Source organism: Bos taurus, chromosome 16, assembly GCF_002263795.3.
Source record: "Bos taurus isolate L1 Dominette 01449 registration number 42190680 breed Hereford chromosome 16, ARS-UCD2.0, whole genome shotgun sequence".
NCBI lineage: Eukaryota > Metazoa > Chordata > Mammalia > Artiodactyla > Bovidae > Bos > Bos taurus.
The window spans coordinates 42,521,989-42,548,485 of NC_037343.1; the positions used below are offsets into that span (position 1 = coordinate 42,521,989).

At 47.5% G+C, this 26,497-nt stretch overlaps 1 protein-coding gene across 5 annotated transcripts; it reads left to right on the forward strand.

Annotated features, from left to right (window-relative positions):
* Positions 1-480: 480 nt before the first annotated feature.
* Positions 481-25,566, forward strand: EXOSC10 (exosome component 10). 5 transcript variants are annotated; one of them, XM_059875448.1, is made up of 25 exons: positions 481-614; positions 2,564-2,700; positions 3,619-3,742; positions 5,004-5,108; positions 5,401-5,566; positions 5,715-5,829; positions 7,691-7,766; positions 8,058-8,168; positions 8,369-8,512; positions 9,035-9,225; positions 10,645-10,801; positions 11,175-11,323; positions 11,493-11,543; positions 12,436-12,547; positions 14,283-14,333; positions 14,503-14,581; positions 14,673-14,782; positions 16,738-16,833; positions 17,177-17,251; positions 18,589-18,676; positions 19,757-19,830; positions 20,357-20,528; positions 21,353-21,414; positions 21,956-22,052; positions 22,830-25,566. In XM_059875448.1, the coding sequence occupies exons 1-25, from the start codon at positions 504-506 to the stop codon at positions 22,982-22,984; spliced, it is 2,808 nt and encodes a 935-aa protein (XP_059731431.1). In that variant the 5' UTR covers positions 481-503; the 3' UTR covers positions 22,985-25,566. The 5 variants fall into 5 exon arrangements, 4 of the variants coding, with proteins under 4 accessions (XP_059731431.1, NP_001422281.1, XP_059731433.1 ...); NM_001435352.1 differs by having other exon boundaries at positions 21,976-22,052; positions 22,830-22,972; XM_059875449.1 differs by lacking the exon at positions 481-614 and adding an exon at positions 2,313-2,416.
* Positions 25,567-26,497: the final 931 nt, after the last annotated feature.

Here is a 26,497-nt window from a genome sequence, read left to right on the forward strand (position 1 = left end):
TAACTGGAGAAGTTCCAGAGCGCTGGAGGTAACAGACGCCTTTTCCAGTAGCTTACCTATGAAGTGCAAGAGAAATGTTGCGGTGGCTGGAAGGTGTGGGGTGGAGTGGCGTTCTCTGTCTTGCCTTTCATTTGGGAGAGATGCCAGCATACTTGTAGTCTGTTACGGAAGAACCAGCAACGAGGGAAGACACCAGACAGGGAGAATTGCAGGAGTCAAATCAAATGGGTCAGGGGGACACGAAACCAGAGCCTAAGAAGAGCTGGCTTTAAATCTGAGAATTACTAGGTCCTCTGCGTCTCACCTACGAGGTTAAAGAAAATGTCAGCCTCCCTAGGTAGCGGCGGAGTGGGGGTCGGCTGGAGCCAGGTTCTCAGGCTGATTCCGCCCCAACTCAAAGTCCCCAGCTCGCCCCCAGCAAGAACTGCCTCCGCACATGCGCAGTGCGCGCACGTCGCGCTGGCCGAGGCACTCTCGCGAGAAGAGCCGCGCCAGCCGGAAAAATGGCGCCTCCAAGTGCCCGAGAGTCCAAGGCCCAGTCAGCCACGACCGCGGCCAAGTCTGACGGGGAAATGGTGCTGCCGGGCTTCCCGGACGCAGACAGCTTCGTGAAGGTGAGTTCGTGACGCCTCGAGGGCATCGGGAGCCGCCCGCGGCTGACCGGAAGCAGGCCCGGACCCTCTGGGCGGCCGCCCACCCGGCCGCGTGCACGATGCAGCCGAGCCCCTGGAGAGGGTTAAAGGGGCTTGTGCCCTCTCCCGGCACAATCTGCCTCTTCACCCTCCGGGGATGGGGCTTCGCTCGCTGACACTGGGGGGCTCCCCACACCCCAGGGTCCTGGATCTCCCGTTTGAACCCTTGCAGTCCCGAGCATGGAGAGCTGTCGCCACGTCATAGGAAGGGATTCCTGGTCACCCTGAAGCCCCCAGTCCTCGCGACCCCGACCCCGCCCAGGCCTGAGCCATTCAAACAACTCTCCGGAGAAGCTCGGCTGCTTCAAGCTGCCCACACTTGCTGTCCTCCCCTCCCGCGGCGGGGATGGCCCTTCTTCCCTCTCCTGAGGTCCAGCCCTACATAATCCTAAACCCTGGGTTTAATGTAGAGCTGCCACCGAGTGTCCCTCCTGCAGGTGCCATAGAACATTGATCAGTGCCTCCTTCCATAGAGTTCATTTGGATTATTTGTCTAATGGTGCTTAAATATGAACAAACAAATCTGGAATTAAACATCTCATGCATAGCTCTTACAAGACCATGCAGCTAAAATAGCTTGTAAGTTAGCACTACAAATTCCCTAAAACTCCACTTGCATTTTGTCTAATTTATCTTTACCACAAATTCATTTATTTGGTTCTGATTAATTCCTGGGTCACTAGCCATGGTCCTGATTGGGTGGCTCTGTGCTACCAGGAATGCCACCATGATTCAAGTTCCCATTTTCTCTCTTTTTTTCTTGGAAAACATTTATAACACAGCTTACAGTGATGTCATTTGGCTTTCATGTGACCAACCATCATTTACCCATGAGTGCCACTTCAGGTTTTTTCCCATTACCACACAGAAATTGAAATAGAGACATCCTTGACAGTAACTGAGCCATAAACACAAGTCCAGTTGTGGATGGTAACCATTCTAAATCAGTCATATGAAAGATCCAGAATATTCTTATATTGTCTGTATCTATTATGATGATTATTATTATTATTTAGCTGAGCCATGCAGCTTGTGGGATCTTAGTTCCCCAACCAGGGATTGAACCCATGCCCCTATCAGTGGAAGCACGGAGTATCAACCACTGGACCACCAGGGAACTCCCTTACACTTGTTTATCAAATTCAGAAACTAAGGTTCAAATAAATAAAATAACTTGCCTAAGGTCACAGTACCAGGCTGTTTTGAATCTTAGCCTAATTATATATGTATTTGTTATTTCTATACCCATTCTCCCAAGAATGTAAGCTCCAAAACTCGTTTTCACGTTCATTCGTGTATCATAAGGGTTGGGGTAAAATCGGCACTAAATGATGCATGGAGATTGGGTATCTTCATCATTGTTGGGAAGCCCAGTACAAAATAGCTGGTTGGAAGAAGTCCTTGGAAAAATGGCGAAGGGCCAGAAGTACCCCGGCTTGATGTGCTCGGACAGAAAAACATCTCCTGCCTTTGGTTATGTCCGGCGCCAAGATTTAATAATAAATATTAAGGATGTTGCTTGAAAAAATGGGTTGTGAGATAAACACATGGGTCACTTAGAGCGCGCTGTCCTTGAAATATTTTTACTGATTAGGTGTTAACCCCGTACGCGCTCTGCTGGCTGTATACTCTAAGCTCTTTGTTCCTACTTCTATAAAAAGGCTTGACTACAGAAATAAACATGTCAGTCCTTGCAAGAGACTGTCCGAGTGTCCTTCTTTCAGGTTCGTCACTTCCAAGTCCCGGGAAAAAAATCCCCAACAATCATCTAGGACAGTTCCTTATATATAGTAGATCTTGGAAAAGAAAATGAGCTGCTGGATGAATGGTGACCCGTGTCTAAAACACGCTTGTTTTTCTGGTTTTGACAGTTCGCTCTTGGGGCAGTGGTGGCAGTCACCAAGGCGTCTGGGGGCCTACCACAGTTTGGTGATGAGTATGATTTTTACCGAAGTTTTCCTGGCTTCCAGGCATTTTGTGAAACACAGGGAGACAGGTTGCTTCAGTGGTAAGTGCTATATATTCTTTTCTCATGTTGAAAGAAATGACTATGAAGAAGTAGATGATTTTTCCTGAGATTTGTATTTTTTTCTTACCATAATTTTCTGTGCTTTGGAGTTATAAAATGTAAAAATGACAATGGATTTTGATTAGGGAATGTTACTTGGTAAATTTTGAGTTTAACTTTAAAAATATATATGTTGACTATTGCAGCTATAGACAGTGAATCTTTTTAAATTAACATGGGACTTGAAAACCTAGAGTCAAGATTCTCTCACACAACCTGTGGAGTCACAAGTTTTAGCTTTCTATTTTTTTTTTAATCTATTTTATTTTTTAGTAATGGCTTTCTAATAAGTGTATTAGGACAGACATTACACAGACACTGGTTTTGTTGAACTGTTGCATGACAGAATTGGAGAATCTGTTTTAGATTTCATGTTAAAACAGTGAATGCAGAGTACATCATTTACATAGTGTTATATATCTTTTTAGAATGTAAACAAAGCCTTGGGGTAATTTCTTCCACCCCTTCAAATAACGAATGAAGAAAATAAGTCTTTGTGAGATTTAGTGAATTGCCCAGTGCCATACAACTAGCAATGTTTTTTGCTATAAGGGTGCAGGTTTTGTTAGTTTGATCTAAAAGTATTAGGGAGGACTTCCCTGGAGGTCCAGTGGCTAAGACTCTGCCCTCCCACTGCAGGTGGCCCAGGTTCGATCCCTAATCAGGGAACCAGATCCCACATGCCATAACTAAGAGTACACATGCTGCAACTAAGACTCAGCACAGCCAAATAAATAAATATTTTGTTATAGAAAGTGTTGGGAATAATCTGAGCTAAGCCTTGGGAGCTTTCTGCCAGATGAGTAAACAAGCAAACAAAAGTATACAGACTGATTTGGGTTTTCCTGTCCTTCCCAGCATGAGTAGGGTGATGCAGTACCACGGGTGCCGAAGCAACATTAAGGACCGGAGTAAAGTGACCGAGCTGGAGGACAAGTTTGATTTGCTGGTCGACACCAATGATGTTATTCTGGAAAGAGTGGTGAGTATTTCACCTCACTCTTAAGGTAACTAACAAATGAAGAGCCTTTGTATTATTAAATAATGAAAGAAAACCCAGGCACTTCAGGAAATGAAAAGAAAGGAAGTTTAGCATTTCTTGCCCATAACAATATTCCCTCCTCTGATGATTGGCTTCTTTTCCCCCAAAATAACACAGTTGTCTTCAGATACATCACTTCAGAATATTACTTCCCCTGGGGATGCCTGTTTTTAAAGTGCCTTTATCAGAAATCTACCCTGCAGATTTGCCAGTTCCATTTTGTTGCAGGAGAAGAGGCCTCTGGATACAGGGCACAACCAACATTTAATCCGTTTTTACTAGGTTTCCCAGGTGGCGCTAGTGGTAAAGAATCTGCATGCCAATGCAGGAGACACAAACAAGAGACTTGTGTTCACTCCCTGGGTCGGGAAGATCCCCTGGAGGAGGAAATAGCAACCCACTCCAGTATTCTTGCCTGGGAAATCCCACGGACAGAGGAGCCTGTTGGGCTACAGTCCATGGGGTTGCAAAGAGTTGGACACGACTGAGCACACACACGTTCGGTCTTCTAACTACTCTGAGTTCCGTGATTAGAGGGACACGTGGCTCATTGAGATAGCGAGCCAACCGTCTTCTTCTGCCTAATTCTGTGGCAGAATATTCCTTACAGAAATGCACAGCTTGTCCAAAACATAGCTAATGCTCAGCCATATGACAGTCCTGTGGATGTTTAAATCATGCTGTCCTGTCCCATGAAGTCATGTCTTCCATGGTCTAGATGCCCACAGGTCTTTCAGTGGTTTGCTCAAATTTTCTGATTTCAAGTCCTACCATTTGTCAGCTAGGTGCACCACTGTTGGTAGTGCCCAAACTGAGACCCCACATCTGGTGCTGCTGTACAAAATACGGGTAGATGAGGACAGCTGTCATTCTCACTCTCATTACCATTCCTCAATGTTTAATGCAGGCTAGGATGGTAGGCCACATCATCCTGTTAAGTCACTTTTGAATTTTCAGCCCAATTCAGAACTGTGAAGAGAGTCAGTCAAGGGCTGGGAGTGCCTGATCACTGCCCTACCTTTGAGCAAGTAATGCTTTAATTACTTGGGTTGACTTTAAAATCACGTCTCCTACAGTTATTCGCTCTTAAAAATGTGTACTCTTGGATGTAATTCTCTGGCTATGTTTCATAAAATTTTAGGTAATTAACTCTGTTAACCCTTAAAGGAAGATACTAAACTAATACCTCTTGCACTCTTAGGGCATTTTACTGGACGAAGCATCAGGCGTGAATAAGAATCAACAACCTGTCCTCCCTGCAGGGTTACAGGTCCCCCAAACCATAGTGTCCAGCTGGAACCGGAAGGTGAGGGCTGCTTTTCAGAGGCACTGGAGTATCTGATATCAACCTTAGGGTCTTTGCCCTTTCTCATTTGCATTTCTGTTCTAATTTATTGAACACAGAACTCGCCACTGCCTAACTTGTTCTCATAAACAGACACAACCTAATTCCACCCTCTAGTCGACTTTGCAGCCACCACCCCACCCCAGGGTCACACATACATTCTTAAATGGGTGGCCGTTGGCGTAAAACGGAATTTAGTTTTCTAAGTTTTCAAGTTGCTGTGTTATAAAGTATTTGTATTTGTTGATCATAGGCAGGAGAATATAGCAAAAAAACAAAATCTGAAACTTTCCGGCTGCTTCATGCAAAAAACATCATCCGACCTCAGCTTAAGTTCCGAGAGAAGATCGACAACTCTAACACACCATTTCTTCCCAAAATCTTCATTAAGCCCAATGCTCAGAAACCCCTCCCTCAGGGTAAGTGGTACCAACTCTGCCCAACAACACAAGTGAAGGGGGAGAGGTCTCCCTCCCGTCTTCCTTTGTTCAAATTCAGAGGGAGCCAGTTAACCCTTGGTAACTAGACAAAGTGTAAACCTGTCTTTGTTGCTGCTTGGGTCTCCAGCACTCTCCAAAGAAAGGCGGGAACGCCCACAAGATCGCCCTGAGGACTTGGATGTCCCCCCTGCCCTGGCAGATTTAATCCATCAGCAGAGAACCCAGCAGGTGGAGCAGGACATGTAAGTGTTCACCTGTCTGAGTGTCCTGTTGTGAGACTTGACCACCATGTGTGTTTTCACTCTGCGTCACTTTTGTAAAATGTGTGAATGAGAGCAGAACCTGAGGAGTGGGTGACTCTTCCCCTCAACCCGAGGTGAATCTTATCAGCTGACCTCCTGCTTGTGTTCACAGAGGGCCTCACACAGTCCTAAGAGCTGCCAGTTGCTCTCGTCCCTGCTATATAGATGAAAGAACCAAACTTGAGATGCTAACTTCCCACAGAACTAGAACTTCAAACCCAAGTTTTCTTAGAATTTTCTTTCCTTTGTACCACTCTGCCTCTCTTGTCAGGTGGGGTCTCACACAGGAAGGTAAGGCTCACTTGTAAACTTAGCACAGAAAAGGCCTTCTCCCTGGCAGTATAGGCAACTTGGAAAAACTTTGCTATAAACAGACAATAGGACTTTGCCTTCAGTGTAAAGAAAAAAGATGAGGGGGACTTGGTCAGTGTTGGTCCTTCTCTCACACTTAGCCAGAGCGTCGGGGCATTCATGCCTCAGCCCCAGCTCTGCACTGTGAGGCCTCCAATCAAGTGCTGGAGAAATAAAGGTGCTGAAAGGCGGCCCTGCCCTCAAGGAACTCAAAAAAGACAGGATTCTTATGCCAGAATCTGATAGCAGATTCTTATGCCAGAATTCTGATAGCAGAACTGAAGAAAATGCATCATTTAGTATATGACAGCTGAGGTATTTGCCCCATCCTCTCTCACCTCGCAGATCCGTTATTCCAGATCACAAAAAATTATATATTTCACCTTTCTGTATTATCTGCAGTAGCAGCTATACAGTGTTTTTCCAATTAGTGCTCAAATCTTTATAAATGAATAGATTTTTAATTGTTATACTTTTAAGGGTGAACAAGTTGCACCTAATTTTTTTTTTTATGCACTTGAATTATTGAAGCAATGATGCTTTTTAAAATATTTTCACAATGGTCTTTTCTTGTTTGTTTTAACAAACTGGATTAAAAGAGTTGTTCTTCCTTGAATCATTGAGTTAATCACAAAGATTTTTCTTTTTGTTTTTTTTTTCGTTTGTTTTTTATTGTAGTGTAATTGCTTTACAGCGTTGTGTTTCTGCTGTACAACAAAAGGAATCACCTGTATGTACAAATAAATCCTCCCACCTTCTTGAGCCTCCCTCCCACCCACCCCTTCAATATCCCACCCCACTAGGTCGTCACAGCACCAGGCTGACTCCCCGTGCTGTACGGCAGCTCCCCACCAGCTGGCCATTGTACTCATGGTAGTGGATGTCTGTCAGTGCCACTCTTCATTTGTCCCACCTTCTTCCCCACCATGTCCACAGGTCCATTCGCAACATCTGCATCTTTCTTCCTGCCTTGCAGATAGGTTCACCAGTACAGTTTTTGTAGATTCCATATATGTGTGTTAATATACCATATTTGTTTTTCTGTTTCTGACTTGACTTCAGTCTGTTTCAGACTCTAGGTCCATCCACTTCTCTATAAATGACCCCGTTTTGTTCCTTTCTGTCTAATACTCCGTTGTGTATATATGCCACGTCTTCCTCCACCCATCAGTAGACATTTAGGTTGCTTCTGTGTCCTAGTTGTGTATAGTGCTGCAGTGCACAGCGGGGTGCATGTGTCCTTTTGAGTTACGGTTTTCTTAGGGTATACCCCTGGTGGTGAATTGCCAGGTCATACGGTAGTTCTGTTTTTAGTTTTTTAAGGAACCTCCGTGTTGTTTGCCATAGTGGCTGTATCAGTTTACATTCTGACCAGCAGTGCAAGAGGGCTGCCCTTTCCCCACACCTCTCCAGCATTTATTGTTTGTACCTTTTCGTTTTACTGATTCAGGTTTGCGCATCCTTATCAATATGAACTAGATCACTTCACGCCACCAGACTCAGTCCTTCAAAAGCCAGAGCCTCAGGTGAGTGCCGATCTCAGCTGATGGTGGTTCCCAGGTAGCCCAGGAATAAGCAGGTACATCAATGACTGGATGCAGTTTTGGCTTTCTTTAGTTGCTTTTATCGTATTGGGGTGGCCAAAAATTCGTTCGAGTTTTCCCGTAAGATGTTATGGAAAGCCGAACGAATTTTCTGGCTACCCAAATAGAAGGGTGTGACTTCAGATCATTTCTTGGACTCATAATTCACTTTGTCCTTTAAGGAAAGACGATGGTTCATAGTCTTCTCCTTCTCCCTGTACTTTTGTGATGCAGTTATACAGACCTGTAGGAGAGACACCCTGCCACTTCGTGTCCACACTGGATGAACTAGTGGAACTCAACGAAAAGCTCCTGAAGTGTCAAGAATTTGCGGTAGACTTGGAGGTAACTTTTTAGTGACCTAGAAGGAAGTGTTTACATTTTCTGTGAGTTCACCTATTCAAGAAGTATAAAATTAATACTAATTTAAACCTGTTTTTTGGTAATAATCACATTATTTATTACTGATTTTTCAAAATCAATTTAACTGTAAGCCTGATACAAATCCTTTTTTCGCTGTTTCCCCTTCTTTCTGTGTATTTTAGCACCACTCTTACAGGAGCTTCCTGGGGCTCACCTGCCTGATGCAGATTTCCACCCGGACAGAAGACTTCATCATTGACACTCTGGAGCTTCGCAGCGACATGTATATTCTCAACGAGAGCCTCACAGACCCAGCTATTGTTAAGGTTAGCCAGCCTTTTCCCACTCTTACATGTGAGCACACGATTTAAGTGCTTCCCAATTTACTACTGTCGTCATTTCAGCATAGCCCCGAGAAAGCTGAGAGAAAAAATTGTAACTTCCTCCACTCGTGTGGGCTTCCCTGGTGGCTCAGATGATAAAGAATCTCCCTGCAATGCAGGAGACCCAAGTTTGATCCTTGGGTTCTGGGTCACCACCCAGAAAAATGTTAAAGCACTTTAATGAATACTGCAGCGAGCCCTTGATCTCAAGATTGTTGGACTTAATGACTGTCCTTGAAGCTAGCAACGTGGCTTTCTTAGCGTCATCAGCTGTTAGCACTTAAAAGCATGCAATTAGGATTGTAGAGGACTGTGGCCCAAACTAAAAGAAGCATGTAAAACTGAACCATCTTATTCTTTATCCTGGCATCTATTCCAGTATTCTAATAACCTAGGGACAGAGTTCATTTCAGAGCACAAACGGCCCTGTGCCTCTGTACTGCACGGCTTTGGTTTTATTTTCAGGTCTTCCATGGTGCTGATTCAGACATAGAATGGCTCCAGAAGGACTTCGGGTTGTACGTGGTGAACATGTTTGATACCCACCAGGCAGCTCGCCTTCTTAACCTGGGCAGGCACTCCCTGGACCACCTGCTGAAGCTCTACTGCAGCGTGGAGTCGAACAAGCAGTACCAGCTGGCCGACTGGCGGATACGGTCAGTTTGTTCTTGATGAGCAAACAGGGCTGGCGGAGGGAGGCCTGGGTGGTTGTAGCACCATTTGGATCTCTCTTTCTTTTTTTTAAGTTTATTTTTGGCCGCACTGGGTCTTCATTGTTGCAAGCAGGGCCCACTCTTTATTGTAGAGCTTGGGCTTCTCATTGCAGTGACTTCTCTTGTTGTGGACCCCAGCCTCGAGGGGTGGGCTCCGTAGTTGTGGTGCATGGGCTTAGTTCCCAGACCAGGAGTCGAACACCTGTCCCCTGCACTGGCAGAGTCTTACTCACTAGACCACCAGGGAAGTACCCCATTTGGATCTTGAGTTGAATGTCATTGGGCTTTTCTCCATTTGTTTCTAGTGGCATAAGGACAGCTGGAAGGTTTAGAATAATGTAGAGTTAATGTTGGACTGATTATGTTACATAGAGGAGAATGTTAATAAATTTCAGTTTAGTTTTGTGATGTGAAATATTTAAAAGTTTTAAAATGGAAGTAAATTTCGTTTAAAAAAATGCTTCATGTTTATCGAGGAGGAAATTAGATTGTACTTGAACATAAATTATAAGAAAAAGTGAAAAGAATGTTTCATGTTTGAAAAAGTCAGGAATTACTATCTTAGATAAACAAATAAATAGTGCATCATGCTGCATGGAAATAGTTGAAATTGCCATGCCATGTCAGCGTTTGTCCATGTCAGTCTCTTGTTTGTAATCCACATCTCCCTGGTACATGTGTGTGAAATGGTCTCCCATAAGTGTGAGAGAATTCTAAGAACAGAGCTGACTTAGCTTTGTAAGCAGTATTTACTGTAATCTAAATAATTTATAGTGGAGTAATTACTGTAGAGTAATTTACAGTATAGTAAATATAGCACATCGTAAATATATACTATATAAATATAATAATTTATAGTATAGTAATTTATAGTATTTACTATAATCTAAGGCTGTTAGGGAGTCTTGCCACACTTTGTGGGATTCTTGCTCCCCTTGGTCATTTTCAGATGGCTGGCTTCCTCTCTGAGGCTGTAGCTATTGTATGCAAAAGCACCAAACTCTTCTGCACGTCTCATGCCAGAAAGTCTCAAGAGAATTTAGTAAAGTTGAACTATAAGATGAAAATTGATAAAATCTAAAAACCACTTCCTTTTACTTGACCATTGCCACATGCCACACAGTGGGATAAGATTCACATTCAACACGGGGCCCTGATTTTTAACCACATCGTTGCCCTACTGCCCCTTCTGCCCAGCTGTGGAAAGAGCGGCCTGTCCCATGAGGATGCTGGAGAAGCTGGTGGGGCTGTAGTATTGGCCAGGGGAGACTCTTGAACTTCAGCAGGAACCCACAGGGTAGATGAGTCAAATTGCCACCTGGGGGGAAATCAGGGAAACAGCGTTCTCTGTTGCAACCCTAGACCTCTGCCGGAGGAAATGCTGAGCTACGCCCGAGACGACACTCACTACCTGCTGTACATCTATGATAAGATGCGGCTGGAGCTGTGGGAGCGCGGCAACGAGCAGCCCACACAGCTGCAGGTGGTGTGGCAGCGCAGTCGAGACATCTGCCTCAAGGTACAGCCCGGGCCCAGGTTCTGTTCGGGTCCCCGTGCTCTGCTTTGCTCTTTTATTTTTAAAAAATTTTTGAAATGAGTTAATTTATTTTGGCTGTACTAGGTCTTTGGTGCTACACACGGCTTTCTCTAGTTGCAGCAAGTGGAGCCTACTCTCTAGTTGGGGTTTGCGGGCTTCTCACTGCAGTGGCGTCTCGTTGCAGAGCATGGACTGTAGGCACACGGGCTTCAGTAGTTGTGGCACAAGGGCTCAGTGGTCGTGGCGGTGCGTGTCTGCTTTGCTGTTTATGTTCATGAAAGAGCCCAGTGTCCTGAAGAGCCCAGGGCACAGTATTGATTCCCACTTATCTTGAATGTTCTTTAATATTTTGCAGAAATTCATCAAACCCATCTTCACAGACGAATCTTACCTGGAACTCTATAGGAAGCAGAAGAAGCATCTGAACACACAGCAGTTGACAGCCTTTCAGCTGCTGTTTGCCTGGAGGGATAAAACAGCTCGTCGGGAAGATGAGAGTTATGGGTAAGGGACTGTCGATCCCTTTCATTCTTGCTAGGTCTGGTGACAAGGAAATAATGGGCTTTTTCAACTCTTTTCACCATGAAAGTTGATTATATTTTCCCAGGGTTACAGCACATCATGGAACTTGTTGGCAGAATTTAATGGGATCCTGTTGTGTGTTTTATTCCAGATACGTCCTGCCAAACCACATGATGCTAAAGATAGCTGAGGAGCTGCCCAAGTGAGTGAGGGCTGATTAATGTGCTCTGACTTCCTCAGTAGAGAAAGTACTTGTCCTTCAGATCCGGCTTCCCTGATTGTTGTTACCTCAGAGCTGTTTACTCAGAGCAGATTAGTGCTCTGAGGAAGTTAGCAAGTCCAAGGAATGCAGAATCTCTGCCCGTGCCCTGCCATTTAGGAAGCAGAGCTTCTGAACTGGAGCTGTTTCTATGTTTATCCCTTATATGGACTCCCGTGTAAGTCTCTGGGCTTCTCAGGTGTCTCAGCAGTAAAGAATCCGCCTGCCAATGCAGGAGACATGGGTTCAATCCCTGGGTGGGAAAGATCCCCTGGAGGAGAAAATGGCAACCCACTCCAGTATTCTTGCCTGGAAAATCCCATGGACAGAGGAGCCTGGTGGGCTACAGTCCATGGGGGTCACAAAGAGTTGGACGCCACTGAGTGACTTAACAGCAGCCTCAGCGTGTAAGTCTCTGAGCCTGGAGCATCCACTTTAAAGGAGAGAAAATGTCTCAGACTCTTTCATCTGTACCTCCTTCTGCATTAAGGTGGCTCATGATTTTAGATTCTTATGATGTTAATTGGAGTGTAAGCAAAGAATTAAAGCTCATCATCACCTGGCACCTCCTTGCAGGGTTGCAGGTGAGCAGAGCTATGGGGCTGCGTTCCAGCCCGCCCTGAGAGCAGGAGGCAGCAGTAGGAGGCGTCTGCTCAGGGCTAAGTGCAGCAGAGAGCACGTCTTGGAACAGCCAGCGGGGCCACCCTGACAGACCATGTTCCCTCAGTTCTCACCTGAGTGCCTACAGTCTGGCTTCACCGGGTCGTTGTTATTTCCTGTAGCCTTTGTGGGCCGAGCTCCTGGGCAATGTTGAATGTGTTCTCACTTCCTTCAGGGAACCTCAGGGCATCATCGCTTGCTGTAACCCCGTGCCTCCTCTTGTACGGCAGCAGATCAACGAAATGCACCTTCTGATTCAGCAGGCACGAGAGATGCCTCTGCTCAAGGTAAGAAGCTCCCCAACTCCACAGGTTCTCAGCTCTGTCTGTTGGCGTCTTGCTCCTTATAATCTCCTTCACACGTGAGTTGGTCTCCACTCTGAAAAAAAGCAAGAGGAAATAACAGGATTTAGGAAATCCAGTGGGTGTGTCTTTTTGATAGTCAGAAGCTAAAGTTCATCCTTTTTTTAAAAAAATTTTATTTGTTTATTTTTGGCTGTGCTGGAGCATCATTGCTGCATGGGCTTGTCTGTATTTGCGGCAAATAGGAGCTAATCTTCATTGCAGCATGCAGGCTTCTCATTGCAGTGGCTTCTCTTGCTGCCAAACACAGGCTCTAAGGCGCACAGGCTTCAGTAGTTTGGCTCAGCAGTTGCAGCTCCCGGGCTCTAGAGCAAGGCTCCATAGCTGTGGCACATGAACTTAGTTGCTCCACAGCATGTGGGGTCTTCTCAGACCAGGGATTAAATCCACGTCTCCTACATTGGCAGGCAGATTCTATACCACTGAGCCACCAGGGAAACCCTCATCCTTCTTCTTTGCAACCTTATCTTTGTTAATCCAAGGGCCAGTGATGGCTCATGATGTCTGATGATGGGCTGGTTAGCTGTTGTCCCGAGGCAGTCAGCCTTGCAGGATAAAATGGAGTGGGGATCTCAGCACAGAGACTGCATTTTGGAAGGCTGGCAGTAGTCCAAACTGAGATGATAAGAGCCCTGATGAGTGTGTCGGTCACAGGAATAGAAGGGAAAAGACAGGTTCAGGAAACATCTTCAAAGCAAAGATTGATGGGACTTTATACCAGGTGGTGACAGTGGCCACGGTTCTTTTCTGAGCACCATGCTAAGTACTTTAGAGGTGTTCTCTGAATGGCAAGTAGAGTTGAAGATAATGGAAGTGGAGTCAAGGACCACTCACTCCACACAAGAAAGCCGAGGTGACAAGAAACAGGAGCACCCCGGAGAGAAGGGAATTCAGAAAGAGCTAACTGTGAAGAAGATGCTAAAGTTTAGGCAAATTTAGATGAAAGCAGGACGCCCAGCCCATAATACAAACCCATACGTACACACATACCAACACACCGGTGTTCTTGTGTAGATATTACAGTATGTCTGCACAAGATTATGTGTAGGTTTACATATGTGTGTGTGTTTTGTTTTGTTTTTTAATCCATACAAACATTATTCTGCCCTTGCCATGGGGTGGGAGAGAGGGTGTTCAGAAAGATATGCATGTTTTGATTTGTGTTTTAATTGGCACAGTTTTTAATGTTTTGTCTCAGTAATAATATTAGCATGTGTAAAACATGTTTGTAACTTTTTGAAAGATTATTGATCACAGGCGACTTGAAATCAGCCCCTTTGAGGTAAAAAAAAAAGAGAATCCGAGGATAAGCACATTTAATGTCTTCATCCTAATATTTCTTTCTTGACTCTATACTTTGTCCAAGTAAAGAGCAAAACGCCAGTGACTAGACAAAAATCTTTCTCAGGCTCTTTGGAATCCTTCTGTATTGTGCCTCACTGTGATAAAGGGTTTTATTCTTTCATCCAACAAATAATTACTGAGCACAAGTAATTACGGTGCCAGGCACTGGAAGGGGTGAAGGGACGAGAGAAAGTCTCGGGCGCTTGAGAGACACCGTCTAGTGAAGAGACATGTCTGCACTGAGAGAAAAAAGAGAATGATTGTGTCAGCAAATTTAGGGAACTTTCCTCACATTCTCTCTGTTTTGACTCTGTAGTCTGAAGTCGCAGCGGGAGTGAGGAAGAGTGGGCCGCTGCCCAACCCTGAGGTACCGTGATGTGTTCATTGTGGCTTTTTCAGAGGGAGGGAGGGGGATCCAGTCACAGCCTGGACAGACCCAGCCTCCCTCACAGACACCAGGGCCTGTCACCTGGTCACAGAGCTGCCGCCTGCCTGCAGGTCCTTCACGCTGGCCTGTTGCTTTCTTTTTGACACAGAGATTGGAGAATGTTCTCTTTGGCCCCCATGACTGCTCCCATACCCCGTCAGATGGCTACCCTCTCGTCCCAACTGACGGTAACGAAGAGGCCCCTGGCACGTCCTGGGGGTGGGGCTGCCCGGTGTGCCGCCCCGTAGGCTTGGCCAATGCTGACTCCCCTCCCTGTAGGGCCTGTGCCGATGCAGAAACAGGAGGGCCTCCTCTCCGCCCAAGAAGACGAGGAGACCCTGCCAGACATCAGATGTCTCGTCGCTACCGCTGTCGTCACATTATTTAACGTGAGTGACACCATCCGGGACGTGACCCAGACTGGGGGGATGTGCTGGCTTTATCAGACAGGAGGCCGTCTGCCGGAAGTGGAAGCCAGTGGCGGTGGGGGTGGGCGGGAAGCCCATTGGCCAGATGGTGTTTGCTGCCCTGATGAGGTCTGTGAGGGGAGGTGAAGGGTTCTGTGTGCTGCCTGAGGAAATCCTCAGGGGAAGTGCCCCCAGGGAGCCGGACAGGAGCTCCAGGGACATATAAACAGGGGCCTTTCTTCCCCATTCATCCAAGGTCAATCGAGGGCCAGTTTATCCTGATTCCCAGAAGGGGTGGAACAGCGTTTCCAGTGAACTCATAGCGTGTGCTGGGTATACTTTCCTGACGACCGCCAGCATCATCTATGTGTGCTTTGGATGAAAAGAAGGAAAAAAGAAAAGCATTTCTCCCCAATCTGGCCTGTTAGATTAAGTGAGCAGCAGGAGATGCAAGTACCAGGAAGTGGGTAGGAGCTTGTTCCCCACTCCCAGGGAGGCTGAGTAGAGACTCCATCCAGTGTGGCACACTTGGGGACCTTGTTCCTGGAGTCCAGCCTGGGATACGATAGAGCTTGTCCTGGTCGATCCCACCCATCACGCTTCTCCTTTCCACCACAGACATGAGCTCTGGGTTCTGTGCAAAAGGAAGACCAGGGTGTATGTGCTGGTCAGGATGGATAGTTACTGAGGTGACCAGGAAAAAAGGAAATCACACAGATAAAATCTGAATACAGCACACAATAGATGTGAAAGAAAGTGAAAGTGTTAGTCATTTAGTTGTGTCCAACTCTTTATGACCCCATGGACTGTAGCCCACCAGGCTCTGTCCAAGGAATTCTCCAGGCAAGAATACTGGAGTGGGTGGCCATTCCTTTCTTCAGGGGATCTTCCTGACCCAGGAATCAAACCTCAGTCTCCTGCATTGCAGACGGATTCTTTACCGTCTGAGCCACCAGGAGATGGAACAGATGTGGTAAGAAGGAAAAACTATAATTTCTGGAAAGAAGGAACTGAGAAAGAGAAGCAAGAATACTGTCTGGATAAAGAACAAGTTTCATTCTTAGCACGTGTTCAGGTGGTAAGAAGCTGGGTGGTCCAATCCCATTCACAACTCTCCCATCACACTCAGATGCTGCACCAGAGCCAGGGAGGTGAAGTACCACTTGCAAGATGTATTAACTGTCTGGGAGTGAACTTTCCTTTTCTCTTAACTACATACAGTTAGTCTTGTTTGAGTAGCCAGTGCAAAAAGAAGTCTAGGACCTTTAGTTGACCAAGGTGATTAGGCAGCTAAAGATGTGAGCATGAACTTGCAGCTATATGGATGTGTAAGTGCTGTGTGTTGTCTAGCAGAGGCTGCATCTGTGTTCCTGGTGCTCAGGAAGCCTGACTTCAGAGAAGGCCAGGGGCTAGCGCAGGCTGATGCACCTGGTGAGAGCGACATTCTGTTGCATAGTTTTGTTGGTCACCTATAAAGGTGTATGACTTTAAATTTCAGCTAATTTCAGGTTACAACCCCAGGTTCTCCAGTCAGCCAGATCTGGGCTTACATCCTTATTCTGCCCCTATTAGCTGTAAGGCTCTGGAAGACTTTCTTAAGCTCTCTCAGCCTCAGTTTCCTCATCTGTACGATGGTGAGAGTAACACCACATACCTTGTAGGTTGTAAGGATGTGGTGAGAACTCATCAATTCAATGGGTGTGTATTGGGACTTCCCTGGCACTTCAGAGGTTAAGACTCCACGCTTCCACTGCAGGGGGCACAGGTTCAATCTCTGGTTGGGGAACTGAGATCCCACGTGCCATGTGGCGTGGCCAATAAATAAGTAACTTTAAAAAGTCAGCTGTTGGCGTTATTACTATTACTGTTACTCCTCTTGCGGCATCTAATATCATAAAATGGTCACGATTGTAAGCCATTGTTCTCTGTCCCTGCAGGAACCTAGTGCTGAAGGAAATGAAAAAAGTCCATTAACGGTTGCACAGAAAAAAGCCCAGAACATAATGGAGTCCTTTGAAAATCCATTTCGGATGGTAAGTACCGGTTACATATGTTAAGGGCTGACAGAAGAGGCAGAGCTTTCTGCAGCTGTAGGTGCCTTTTGCCTGAAAAAGGAACCGAGAGACTTCAGAGACCGAAGAAGCCTCACCACCGTGACGTCATCCCTGGCAGTTGGTGAAGACCCCGAGTCAGGTCTTCTGAGACCAGGTCAACAAGAGGACCCCACTTGAGGGCCAGGCAGCTGCAGCCAGGCTGACATTTTGCATTGAGGCCTCCTAAGATGTAACCAGCAGGACACCCGCATCTGAGTGCCACTGAATTCTGGGTCCAGATTCTGTTTCTCAGCATTTAACATGACTATTTCCATTTCTCCAGTTTCTGCCTTCAGTAGAACACCGGGCTCACATTTCTCAGTCAGCAAAGTTTGATCCATCATCGAAAATCTATGAAGTAAGTGGATTTGTCACCCTTTCTAAGAGTGAACTTTCTAAGAAAAGAGGACTTCTTAATTTCTTAAACCAGGTTTCTGTTCTAAACAAGCCCATCTTTGAACCTCCCTGAAAATGAGTGCAAGAAACACTTCATATATAAGCATTGTTTCCAGAGAGAGGAGCCAGACTTTAATCAGATTCTTGAAAGCATTGGGGAACTTTTTAAAGAAACAGGTCTTTGTTTTTTGTTTTTTTTAATTAAAGTTTAATTTACAAGGTATACAGTATACAGATATGAAATATACAGCTTGATGCATTTCTATTTATGAATATTACTTTAACGCTCTTAAAGATGACAGCTTAAATTTTGAAACATTCTATTGTATGTTGTGTGGTTTGTTTTAACAGCATTTTAAGTAAGAATAAGAATCCATCTTCCCTGGATCCCCATGAGATATTCCTGGGAGCCGTCATGTTAATTGTCTGTTAAAAGCCCTCTTCCTCCCTGCGGGAGGTGGTGCTCTGATCAGATGGGTGGCCTGGCTCCCTCTGCCCCCGACCGACCCCCACCCCTGCACTTCTCTTTAGGCCAGAGAGTCAGGCCAAGGGACTTCTCTGGTAGTCCAGTGGTTAAGACTCCACGCTTCCCAATGCAGGGACGAGAGTTCCATCCCTAATCAGGGAACTAAGCTCATACGTGCCATGTGGCACGGCCGAAAAAAAAACAAAACAGAAGAGAATCAGGCTGAAATCCTGATGGGCCTCTGCCCTGTTGCTGTTGGTAAGCCTGCTGTTTTTAGAAACAGGGAGTCAGGTGAGGTTTCTGCTGTCTCTTCTCTTCCCCCCGGTTGTGGCTTACTCAGGGCAGCCATCTGTGCCCCCCCACCCCCCTGCCCACCAGACTTACCATTTCCTGTCACCGAGATGTGTTCTCATGCCCCAGGTAAATGTGTTGTAAAGAAGCACATTAGACTCGCAGAAGTCCTGCCTTGAACACCATCTCTACCATTTATTAACCATGTCCCCTTGGACACGTTACTTAGCTTCTCCCAACCTATTTCCTGTCTGTAAAGTGGGTGTGATGATGGTACCTCTGCCTCAGAGTCATAGAAGGGACTGAATGGTTGGATATGCAGACATCCAACCCAGTGCCTAGATAATATAAGTACTTTATAAATAAAGCCAGCATGAGGTCTTATTTTTCATGTCATTAGATACAGGATCATTAGATAATGGGACTTAGGACCTAGAATGTATATAGCTACCAGTCAGCATGCTCTGCATCACCTCATTAAAAGAATCATCCTAGGCAGCTGAGTTTTGGAGATTTTTTGTTGTGTTTGTTTTCATTTATAGATCAGCAACCGTTGGAAGCTGGCAAGCCAGGTACAGGTACAAAGAGAACCTAAAGAAACTGCCAAGAAGAAGGCAGCTGAGCACACAGGTAGTGTAGCGCCCACCCCCTTGTCAGCTCAGCCGGCACCTTTGGTTGAGAGCAGCCCTGGCTCACTGTTCTGTCCAGTTACTCGAGCAAAGCTCTAGGCACAGCCGAGCAGCCCCAGCCCTCCCCTCCACGGCCTCCCTTCTTCCGAGGGGTGGAAGGCAGTGAGCCGGAGATGTGTGAGCTATCAGGGCAGCGGGTACTTATGCAAAGAGAGAGGAAGGAAGTGCTGCGGCTGGGCCTAATGGGGTGCAGGCTGCTTCTGTACAGCAGTACAGGAGGCGGTCTAGTGAACGTGACATTGAGCCAAGACCCACAGCCATCAGGGGAGAGTGTTCAGATTGGCAGCCCAGCGAGGCCAAGGCCACAGCTTGCAATACTGCTCAGAGTGACCCAGGAGGCCAAAGGGATGGGGGCAGGGGGTGGGTGGAGGGTAGGACAGAGAGCAGGCAGGGGTCTGTTGTTGGGACTTTTACTCCAAGTGAGTTGGAAGCCATGGAGGGCTCTGAGCAGGGGAGGGCCGTACCCTGACTTAGGTATGGAGGCCTCACCAGCTGCTGGGCAGAGGACAGGGCAGACAGTCCAGTCAGGAGGCAGCACAGGGTGCAGATGAAGGGGGACACTGGTGTGGATGTCATGGGGGCAGGGCAGGTGGTGGAAACTCAGAACCTGTCATGTCGCATAGAGAAGCTGACAGCATTGGGTGAGGTAGTCCTGGACAGGAGGTTTTATCCTGAGCGCCTTGGGAGGCGGGGCTGTGTGAACAGTGAGGCTGCAGGGGGCCCGGTTAGAGGCGGAGGAGGTTTTGGTTCTGGTCCTTGACCTGTTAAGGTTGAGATCCTGACACCGCGTCCTCAGGGGAGTCACGGAGGCCGCTAGGTGAAGAGCAGGCAGGGATGTGGACCCCAAGGTTGGTTGATGAGAGGAACGTGGGCTGAGCCGCGAGGCAGGGTCCTCCAGGGATGTGGGGGTTGGGGCTGAGGGGCAGGGTGGCTGCGATCAGCAGGGGTGATGCCGCAAGCAGTGTGGCCTAGAGACCCGGCTGCCGCCACAATCACAGAGACCATTCTCTCTCTCTTGCAGCTGCCCGGGACCAGGCCCAAGAGGAGTATAGGGCAGCCGCGGAGCAGGCCGTGTCCGTCCGCCAGCAGGCTGCAGTACGTGCCTGCGTTTCTGCTTTATCTGGTCGTGGTCTGGGGTGGTGTGGAATGTCAGGAGGGCTCACCCTCAGCGTTGGGTTGTAGGCGTCTTCCGGTTGCTGGTCCAGTAGTGCTGCCTCGTGGCCACCCCCTGCCCCCCACCCAGAAGGTTGACGTCACTGTCTGTCTGGGATGGTTCTCCCGCTGCATTTGGGATAAACATGCCTTTGGCCTGTAGAAGGAGGTGAGGCATCAAGCCCACTCTGTGTCCCACTCCACCTGGGAGCTATTTCACCCCCTGCCCCCCGGCTCCCCAGCACCCTGGAGTGCTCAGCTCTGGCCTTTCCTAGTGGTCTGACGTCATCCTCCAGCTGGGAGCTCGGCCCCCCACCGCCAGTGCTCCTCTCTCCGTCCCCAAGCCTGTGTTTACAGCTCTGGAGGCATCGTGTGCCTCACAGGGTGCTCACAGGGGTCACACACACAGAGTGGCCTCCTGCCCTGGTCGTGGCTGTGCTTCCCTCTTACAGATCTGTTCAATCCACAGCTAGAGAACGCTGCCAAGAAGAGAGAGCGGGCGACGAGTGACCCGAGGACGACAGAACAGAAGCAAGAGAAGAAACGCCTCAAAATTTCCAAGAAGCCAAAAGACCCAGATCCACCAGAAAAAGACTTCACTCCCTATGACTACAGCAAGTTGGATTTCAAGGCTTTTGCTGGTGAGGCCAGAGGGGGTGTCCCGCAGGGACCACCTGACCACATCCCATGGGGGGAAGCAGGTGACAGGGAGGGGAGGAAAGAGCAGAACTTCAGTGGAGATTAAGCTCCACCCAAGGCCAGGCAGGCAACCTGGAATTGTGAGGGCAACACAAGGACATGACAGGGACAGGGCAGAAACCCACCACCCTCAGCCCCCAGGGCTGAGCTGCAGGAGCCACTCTGGTGGTTCATCAAGATAGTGTCCATTCTGTTAATAATTGTGGTCCAGCCTTCTTCACAAGTTGTGCCCAGAAACACATTTTCTCAGACATACACACATAGAGGAAAGATGTGGATTGTTGAGAAAGATGTGGTTTGTTGAGACAGCCTGGTGCCTAGAAGATGACGCTCTGTGCCTCCTTAGCCTGTGAGAGCCTGTCTGTTGAAAGGACTGCAGTGACATTCCTGATGACAGAGCAGCCTCCTTGGCGACACAGCCGTCTTTTCTGCAAGAACATCCCCTCTTGCCACAGTTTACAGACAGTGGCTTCATCCTTCACAGAAACCAGAGGGATTTCCTTGATGTGAACTGGCCAGTGCTTTAGCCACCGGCCCCTGACCTGAGAATAGACCTATGAGAAACGAGCCTGGCCTCCGGGCTGCCCTTAGCTACTGAGAACATGATTTGTGAGGTGACAACAAGCCAGAAGTTTCTGTCTGTGAAGGGCTAGTGAGCTGACAGCCCACACTGCCTGGATCTTGTGCACCTGGCCCGGTAGTGAGTCTGTGGTGTATATTAACTCACTCACATGGTCACTGGCCTCTCTTTTCTCTTACCTTTCAGGAAACAGCAAATCCAAACCCTCTTCCCAGTTTGACCCAAGCAAGCAGCTCCAGTCAGGCAAGGTAAGAAACAGACTGAGAATTCCAGCGGGCTTGAGGTGTATGTTGTTGACCCTCCACTGCTGGCAAGACTGGCCCATCTAGGAATCCTCTCTGTCTGCATAGCTTTTCCCTCGCCTCATTTCTTCCCAGGCACAAACAATACCCATCACCTATTTCAGCAAGAAAAAAAATGTTGTGTCTCTAAAAGTGGGTGTGTGGTTTTGAAGGGTGTTACTGTTTGCTGCCTTGGGAATTATAGCAGCAGGCTGGAAACACTCCCTGTGGTACCAGTACAGGCCTGCCATTGCCCGCGTGGGCGTTGCTGCCGCCAGAGTGCAATGTGACTGGACGTCTGGCGTGGGGAGGGCAAGCAAGCCCTGTGTAGAGCCTGGCCATTCCCTCAGTAGCTCATCTGTACAGCCTGCCTTCTCTAACACCCAGAAATGTCCAGTTGCAAGGAAACCCAAGAGTCATACCCTTGGCACTGGAGGCTCTGATGGGCCGTCTGAGCCTAGGCGTGTTTTCCTGTGCGTCGTGCGGTTATGGTCCTCACTCAGCCTAGATGGTTTCTTGTCTTTTCAGAAATACATTGCAGCCAAAAAAATTAAACAGTCGATTGGAAACAAAAGCATGTCCTTTCCAACTGGAAAGTCAGACAGGTAACGTGCAAGATGCCATCGTGGCCAGGGAAACCTGGGGAGGCCTCACCTAGAGAGAGTCTCAGAGCACATCTCCTGGCCTGATCCCCATCTTTGTCAGTCAGAAAACTGAGCTGGGAGGAGGAGAGGTGATCACTGGAAACCACAGTCGTAACCACGCCTCCTAGGACTCCGTCACCCTTAGCCCTCTCCCATCACCACATGGTCTCCTAGGGTCATCCCAGAGCAAATAGGTTTGAAATCTGCCTACATCAGCCCCTTTCTGAGGAAAGAGGAAAAAAAATCAGTAAGCAAATATGGATAGTCATTGTTGTCCAAGAATATTTTAGGGAATTCCCTGGCAGTCCAGTGCGTTTGCTGCTGATACTCTGGGTTCCATTCTTGGTTGAGGAACTAAGATCCCTCAAGTCGCATGGCATCGCCCAGAAAAGGGTAATTTAGTTAAAAGCCTGAAACCCTAATCCTTGCAGCAGACCCTGAAGTCGGAAGACACGCTCCCAGGATGTGGCAGCGGAGGAGGGACCATCCTCAGCTCGGCCAGCCCTCCCTCACTAGGCCACAGGGCGCTGCTGCTCCCGCCTCCACTCCTGTCCCCTGGAGTGCCCTTGGAGTGCCGGGGGCACTCTACTGCCCAGCTCAGTTCTCCTCAACCCCAAACAGACCATTGTCCCTCAGTTCTGCAGTGTTAAGGCTCACAACGTTTTATAAACTGGCTGACTGCCACCGTTAAGCCAGACTGCAAGAACTAACCCTTTTGTTTTCACACTGTCTCTACAGAGGTTTCAGGCACAATTGGCCAAAGAGATAGTGTTGGAAGACAGCTTCAGGATCCCCTGGTGGACTGGAAGCACCAGATAGTGGTGCTGGTTTTGTACAGACTCGTTTTTAAACCATTAAAAAATAATTCTTGCTGGAAGAAAGCGGGTGCCTGACTTTTCTTTTGCGGCCACTCCAGCTCTGGCAGGCAAGAACACACCTCGTCCTGTCCAGGTCACCCTCTTCAGCGGTCTGGGGTAAGTGTGCCCTTGGAGTGTGGTTTCCGGAGAAATCCAAAACTTCCCCCGAGGAGGAATGCAGGAGACACCCAGGACTCAGGAAGGAGAGGCCTCCACAGGCCAGAGTTATGCCCACCTAACTCTCCATCCTGAGAGGATGCACTTGTCCACGCCTGCACATCATGCAAATGAAGCCAGATGGTGAAAAGTACCTTCGGGAAGAGGGACTGATGGGTGCTTAGAGCCACTGGGGCTTCTCGACAGCCTGGTCTCTTCTCTATTCCTTTCTCTCTCTTTTTTTTACATTTTGTTTTTTCCCCGTTATAAAAGTAATAACATGTTTATTATAGGAAATGAGAAAAACATAGAAAAATGCAAAGAGAAAAATTCAATCATCTTTAGTCTTGCGGCACAGAGAGAATGTTTACTATTTTGATGAAAAGGCTTTTTACCTTACTTGTGAATACTTTCCAAACGACCTTATATTTCTATAGTGTTTCACCTTTAAAACTTATATTATGAGACCTTTCTCATCCTGAAATTCATTTTAGCTAATGCACATCATTCAACATTTAGGTTTCCATTTTGTACTTTTTTTTTTGATTGCTGAACTCAAGCTTTTCTCTAGTTGCAGCGAGCAGGGGCCACTCTGTAGTTGCGGGGTTCAGGCTTCTCATTACACTGGCTTCTCTTGTTGCAGAGCACAGGCTCTAAGGCCACATGGGCTTCAGTAGTTGTGGCACATGGACTTATTTGCCCCGTGATATGTGGGATCTTCCCGAACCAGGGATTGAACCTGTGTACCCTGCTGGCAGGCGGATTCTTAACCGTGGGACCACCATTTTTGTACTATGCTTAATGTAACACTAAACTTTTTGTATAAATTCCTGACCCAGTCTCTTGATTATTCTTCAAAATTCCATTTGATTTTAGTCCTTAGGTGGGCTATCAAGAAAGCACAGAATGATACCAATATTTTTTTTAACAAATATTTAAACAAGGAACCTACTTTCTTGGAAGTCTTTCCCATGAGTTATTGAGCGGGCTGACTGTGTGTGAGACTCCACAGGGTTGCCAAGCCAGACCAGACATGGCTGTGCTGCGGAGAGCAGTCCAGGACAGCCAGAGTGTGAACAAGGCAGGACTCGAGTGGTCGAAGGTGACAGAAAAGCCAAACTATCCCTGGCTTAGCAAAAGATGTCTTTTCTCTGAATGGAAATGGCAACCCACTCCAGTATTCTTGCCTGGAAAAGCCAATGGATGGAGGAGACTGGCAGGCTACGGTTCATGGGGTCGCAAAGAGTTGGACACAACTGAGTGACTTCACCTCTGTAAATGCAGTCAGCCCAGAGCTGGTGCAGTGACTGGTGGTCCTCAGACTCTGACTGCCATCTTTTTGCTCTACCATCCTTAACTGGAGCACAGGACTCCCACCTCCTGGGCCTGGTGACTGCCCCCATGCCACCCGCCACATCCTCATTCTGTTCAGCTGGAAGGAGGGGAGACCAGCACCCAACCTCCACTCCCCACTGGCCAGAACTTAGTCACATGACCACATCAAAGGATACTGAGAAACTCACTAGTTCAATGCCCAGCTGAAAATCCAGGGTTCTGTAATTCTATAATTAGTCAGAATTTGGTAAGAATGGACATTGAGGCAGTCATCTGCCAGAAAATGAGAGGAGTCTCCACTATAAAAGCTAGATGAGGGAGTTCTCTGGCGGTCTAGTGGTTAGAATACCAGGCTTTCACTGCTGTGACCTGAGTTCAATCCCTGGTCAAAAAAAAAAGAGATGGGAATTTTTTTAAGAAATTATATTCATGGGACTTGCCTGGTGGTCCAGTGGTAGAGACTCCACATATCCAATGCAAGGGGCTACAGGTTTGATCACGGGGGAACTAATTCCACATGACACGTAGCCCAGCCAAAAAAAATTTTTAACCAAAGAGATTATATTCTACTGAGGATGCCCTGAGGAGGCTTCATAAGGTAAGAAGTGCAGAGAACCTTGTTGCCAGCTTTACTCAAAGAGTGGGCAGAGCCCCAGGTTCTCCCGAGACCAGCCCTATCAGGCTGGGGGAGTGGGCCCACCCCGTCCGAACTCTCCTGGTGGTTCTTTTGTGTGTGCTTAAGTCTGAAGACCAAGGGCTGAACGCAAGGCAGGGGGCCTCATGTTTAGGGGGCTCACCACCTCTCAGAGGTGAAATGAATAGTGGTGACAATGTAGTAAATTCCTCATGGAGGTAAAATGAGTCCTTGTCCTGTATTTGGAAGTTATCCTTGCTCATTTTGTCTGGATTTTGTTGTCATTTTGGTTTTGTTTTTCCCACACTGCACTGTATGTGGAACTTCCCCAACCAGAGATCAAATTGTGCCCCTGCAGTAGAGATGCAGAGTCTTAACCACTGGACCACCAGGGAAGTCGTGATTTTGTTTTTTAATAAGATGGAGACTGTAAACTGTACAAGTAGAGGTCTTTTCTAAGTGTCTTATGCAAAAAAAAAAGTTGGCAACCTGATATCAGTGCCCCAGTGTGTTGTTTTAAGTTTTACGGGTCCCTGGAACCCCAAAGTCCAGGACCACTGAGCCAAGGGATGGAGCCAAGGGCCTTGGAGGTTTGGAGAACATCTGTAGCTCCATTTCACTGAAGCTTAAAGCCGTGGGGAAATTGATTGGATGCTCAAGGACCAGGGAGGAGCGTGAGGTGGGGGATGGGGGGTACGTGTCAGTCTGGAACTGCTTGGTGATTCCGAACCGTGGAGGCTGTGAAGGGCCCTGCGCTCTGGGAAGACAACCTGGCAGGACCGGGTCGGGTTGGAGGTAGAGAATTTAAGAGCAGAAGCGGAGCAGTAGGGCTTTTTGCTCAAGGAGGTACACTGCTGTTTGTGGCCCTTAGGAAGCTTGCCATAAGTATTTTCAACCGAGTAACACCGTGTACTGGCCAAATTCGTTTACACTCAGAACCACAGCTGTCTACCTGGCTACACACAATGCTTTAAAAAATGACTCCCAAGTGCTAATCAGCGACAGAAACACATTCCTGCCCTGTGGCAGCCCCATCGCCTTGGACGGTAGCCATTCACCCCCTCCTGTCCTCTTATAAACTAGCTGCCCTTAGGAGGCTGAGACGGTTGACCTGCTGCACGGTGCCGCTTTACCACTGAGTTGTAAACACACATTGGTCTGAATGCAAGGGAACATTTCAGGCTTCCCCGTCCTGAGTTTCCCTATCAGTTGTAGATTTAAGGGGGCTATATGACAGGGGCTACTTCTGGCAAAACCAGTTTTTCCTCCTTGTGATCTGAAACTGGGTGACCTTTCTGGGCTCATGGTCCCTGTACATCTGGGGACTTTTTCACCTAAAATGTATTCAGGACCTTCATTTTCTTTCAACTTGGAAGGTCTGGGCTACTGCTGTACAAATTATCCTAGAGGTCCCGCTTGCTATT

Coding starts and splice junctions, on each gene's coding strand:
- EXOSC10 (XM_059875448.1), top strand. CDS start 504: ATGGCGCCTCCAAGTGCCCGAGAGTCCAAGGCCCAGTCAGCCACGACC. Junction 615..2,563: donor ACGCAGACAGCTTCGTGAAG/GTGAGTTCGTGA, acceptor TGGTTTTGACAG/TTCGCTCTTGGGGCAGTGGT. Junction 17,252..18,588: donor CATCATCGAAAATCTATGAA/GTAAGTGGATTT, acceptor TTTCATTTATAG/ATCAGCAACCGTTGGAAGCT.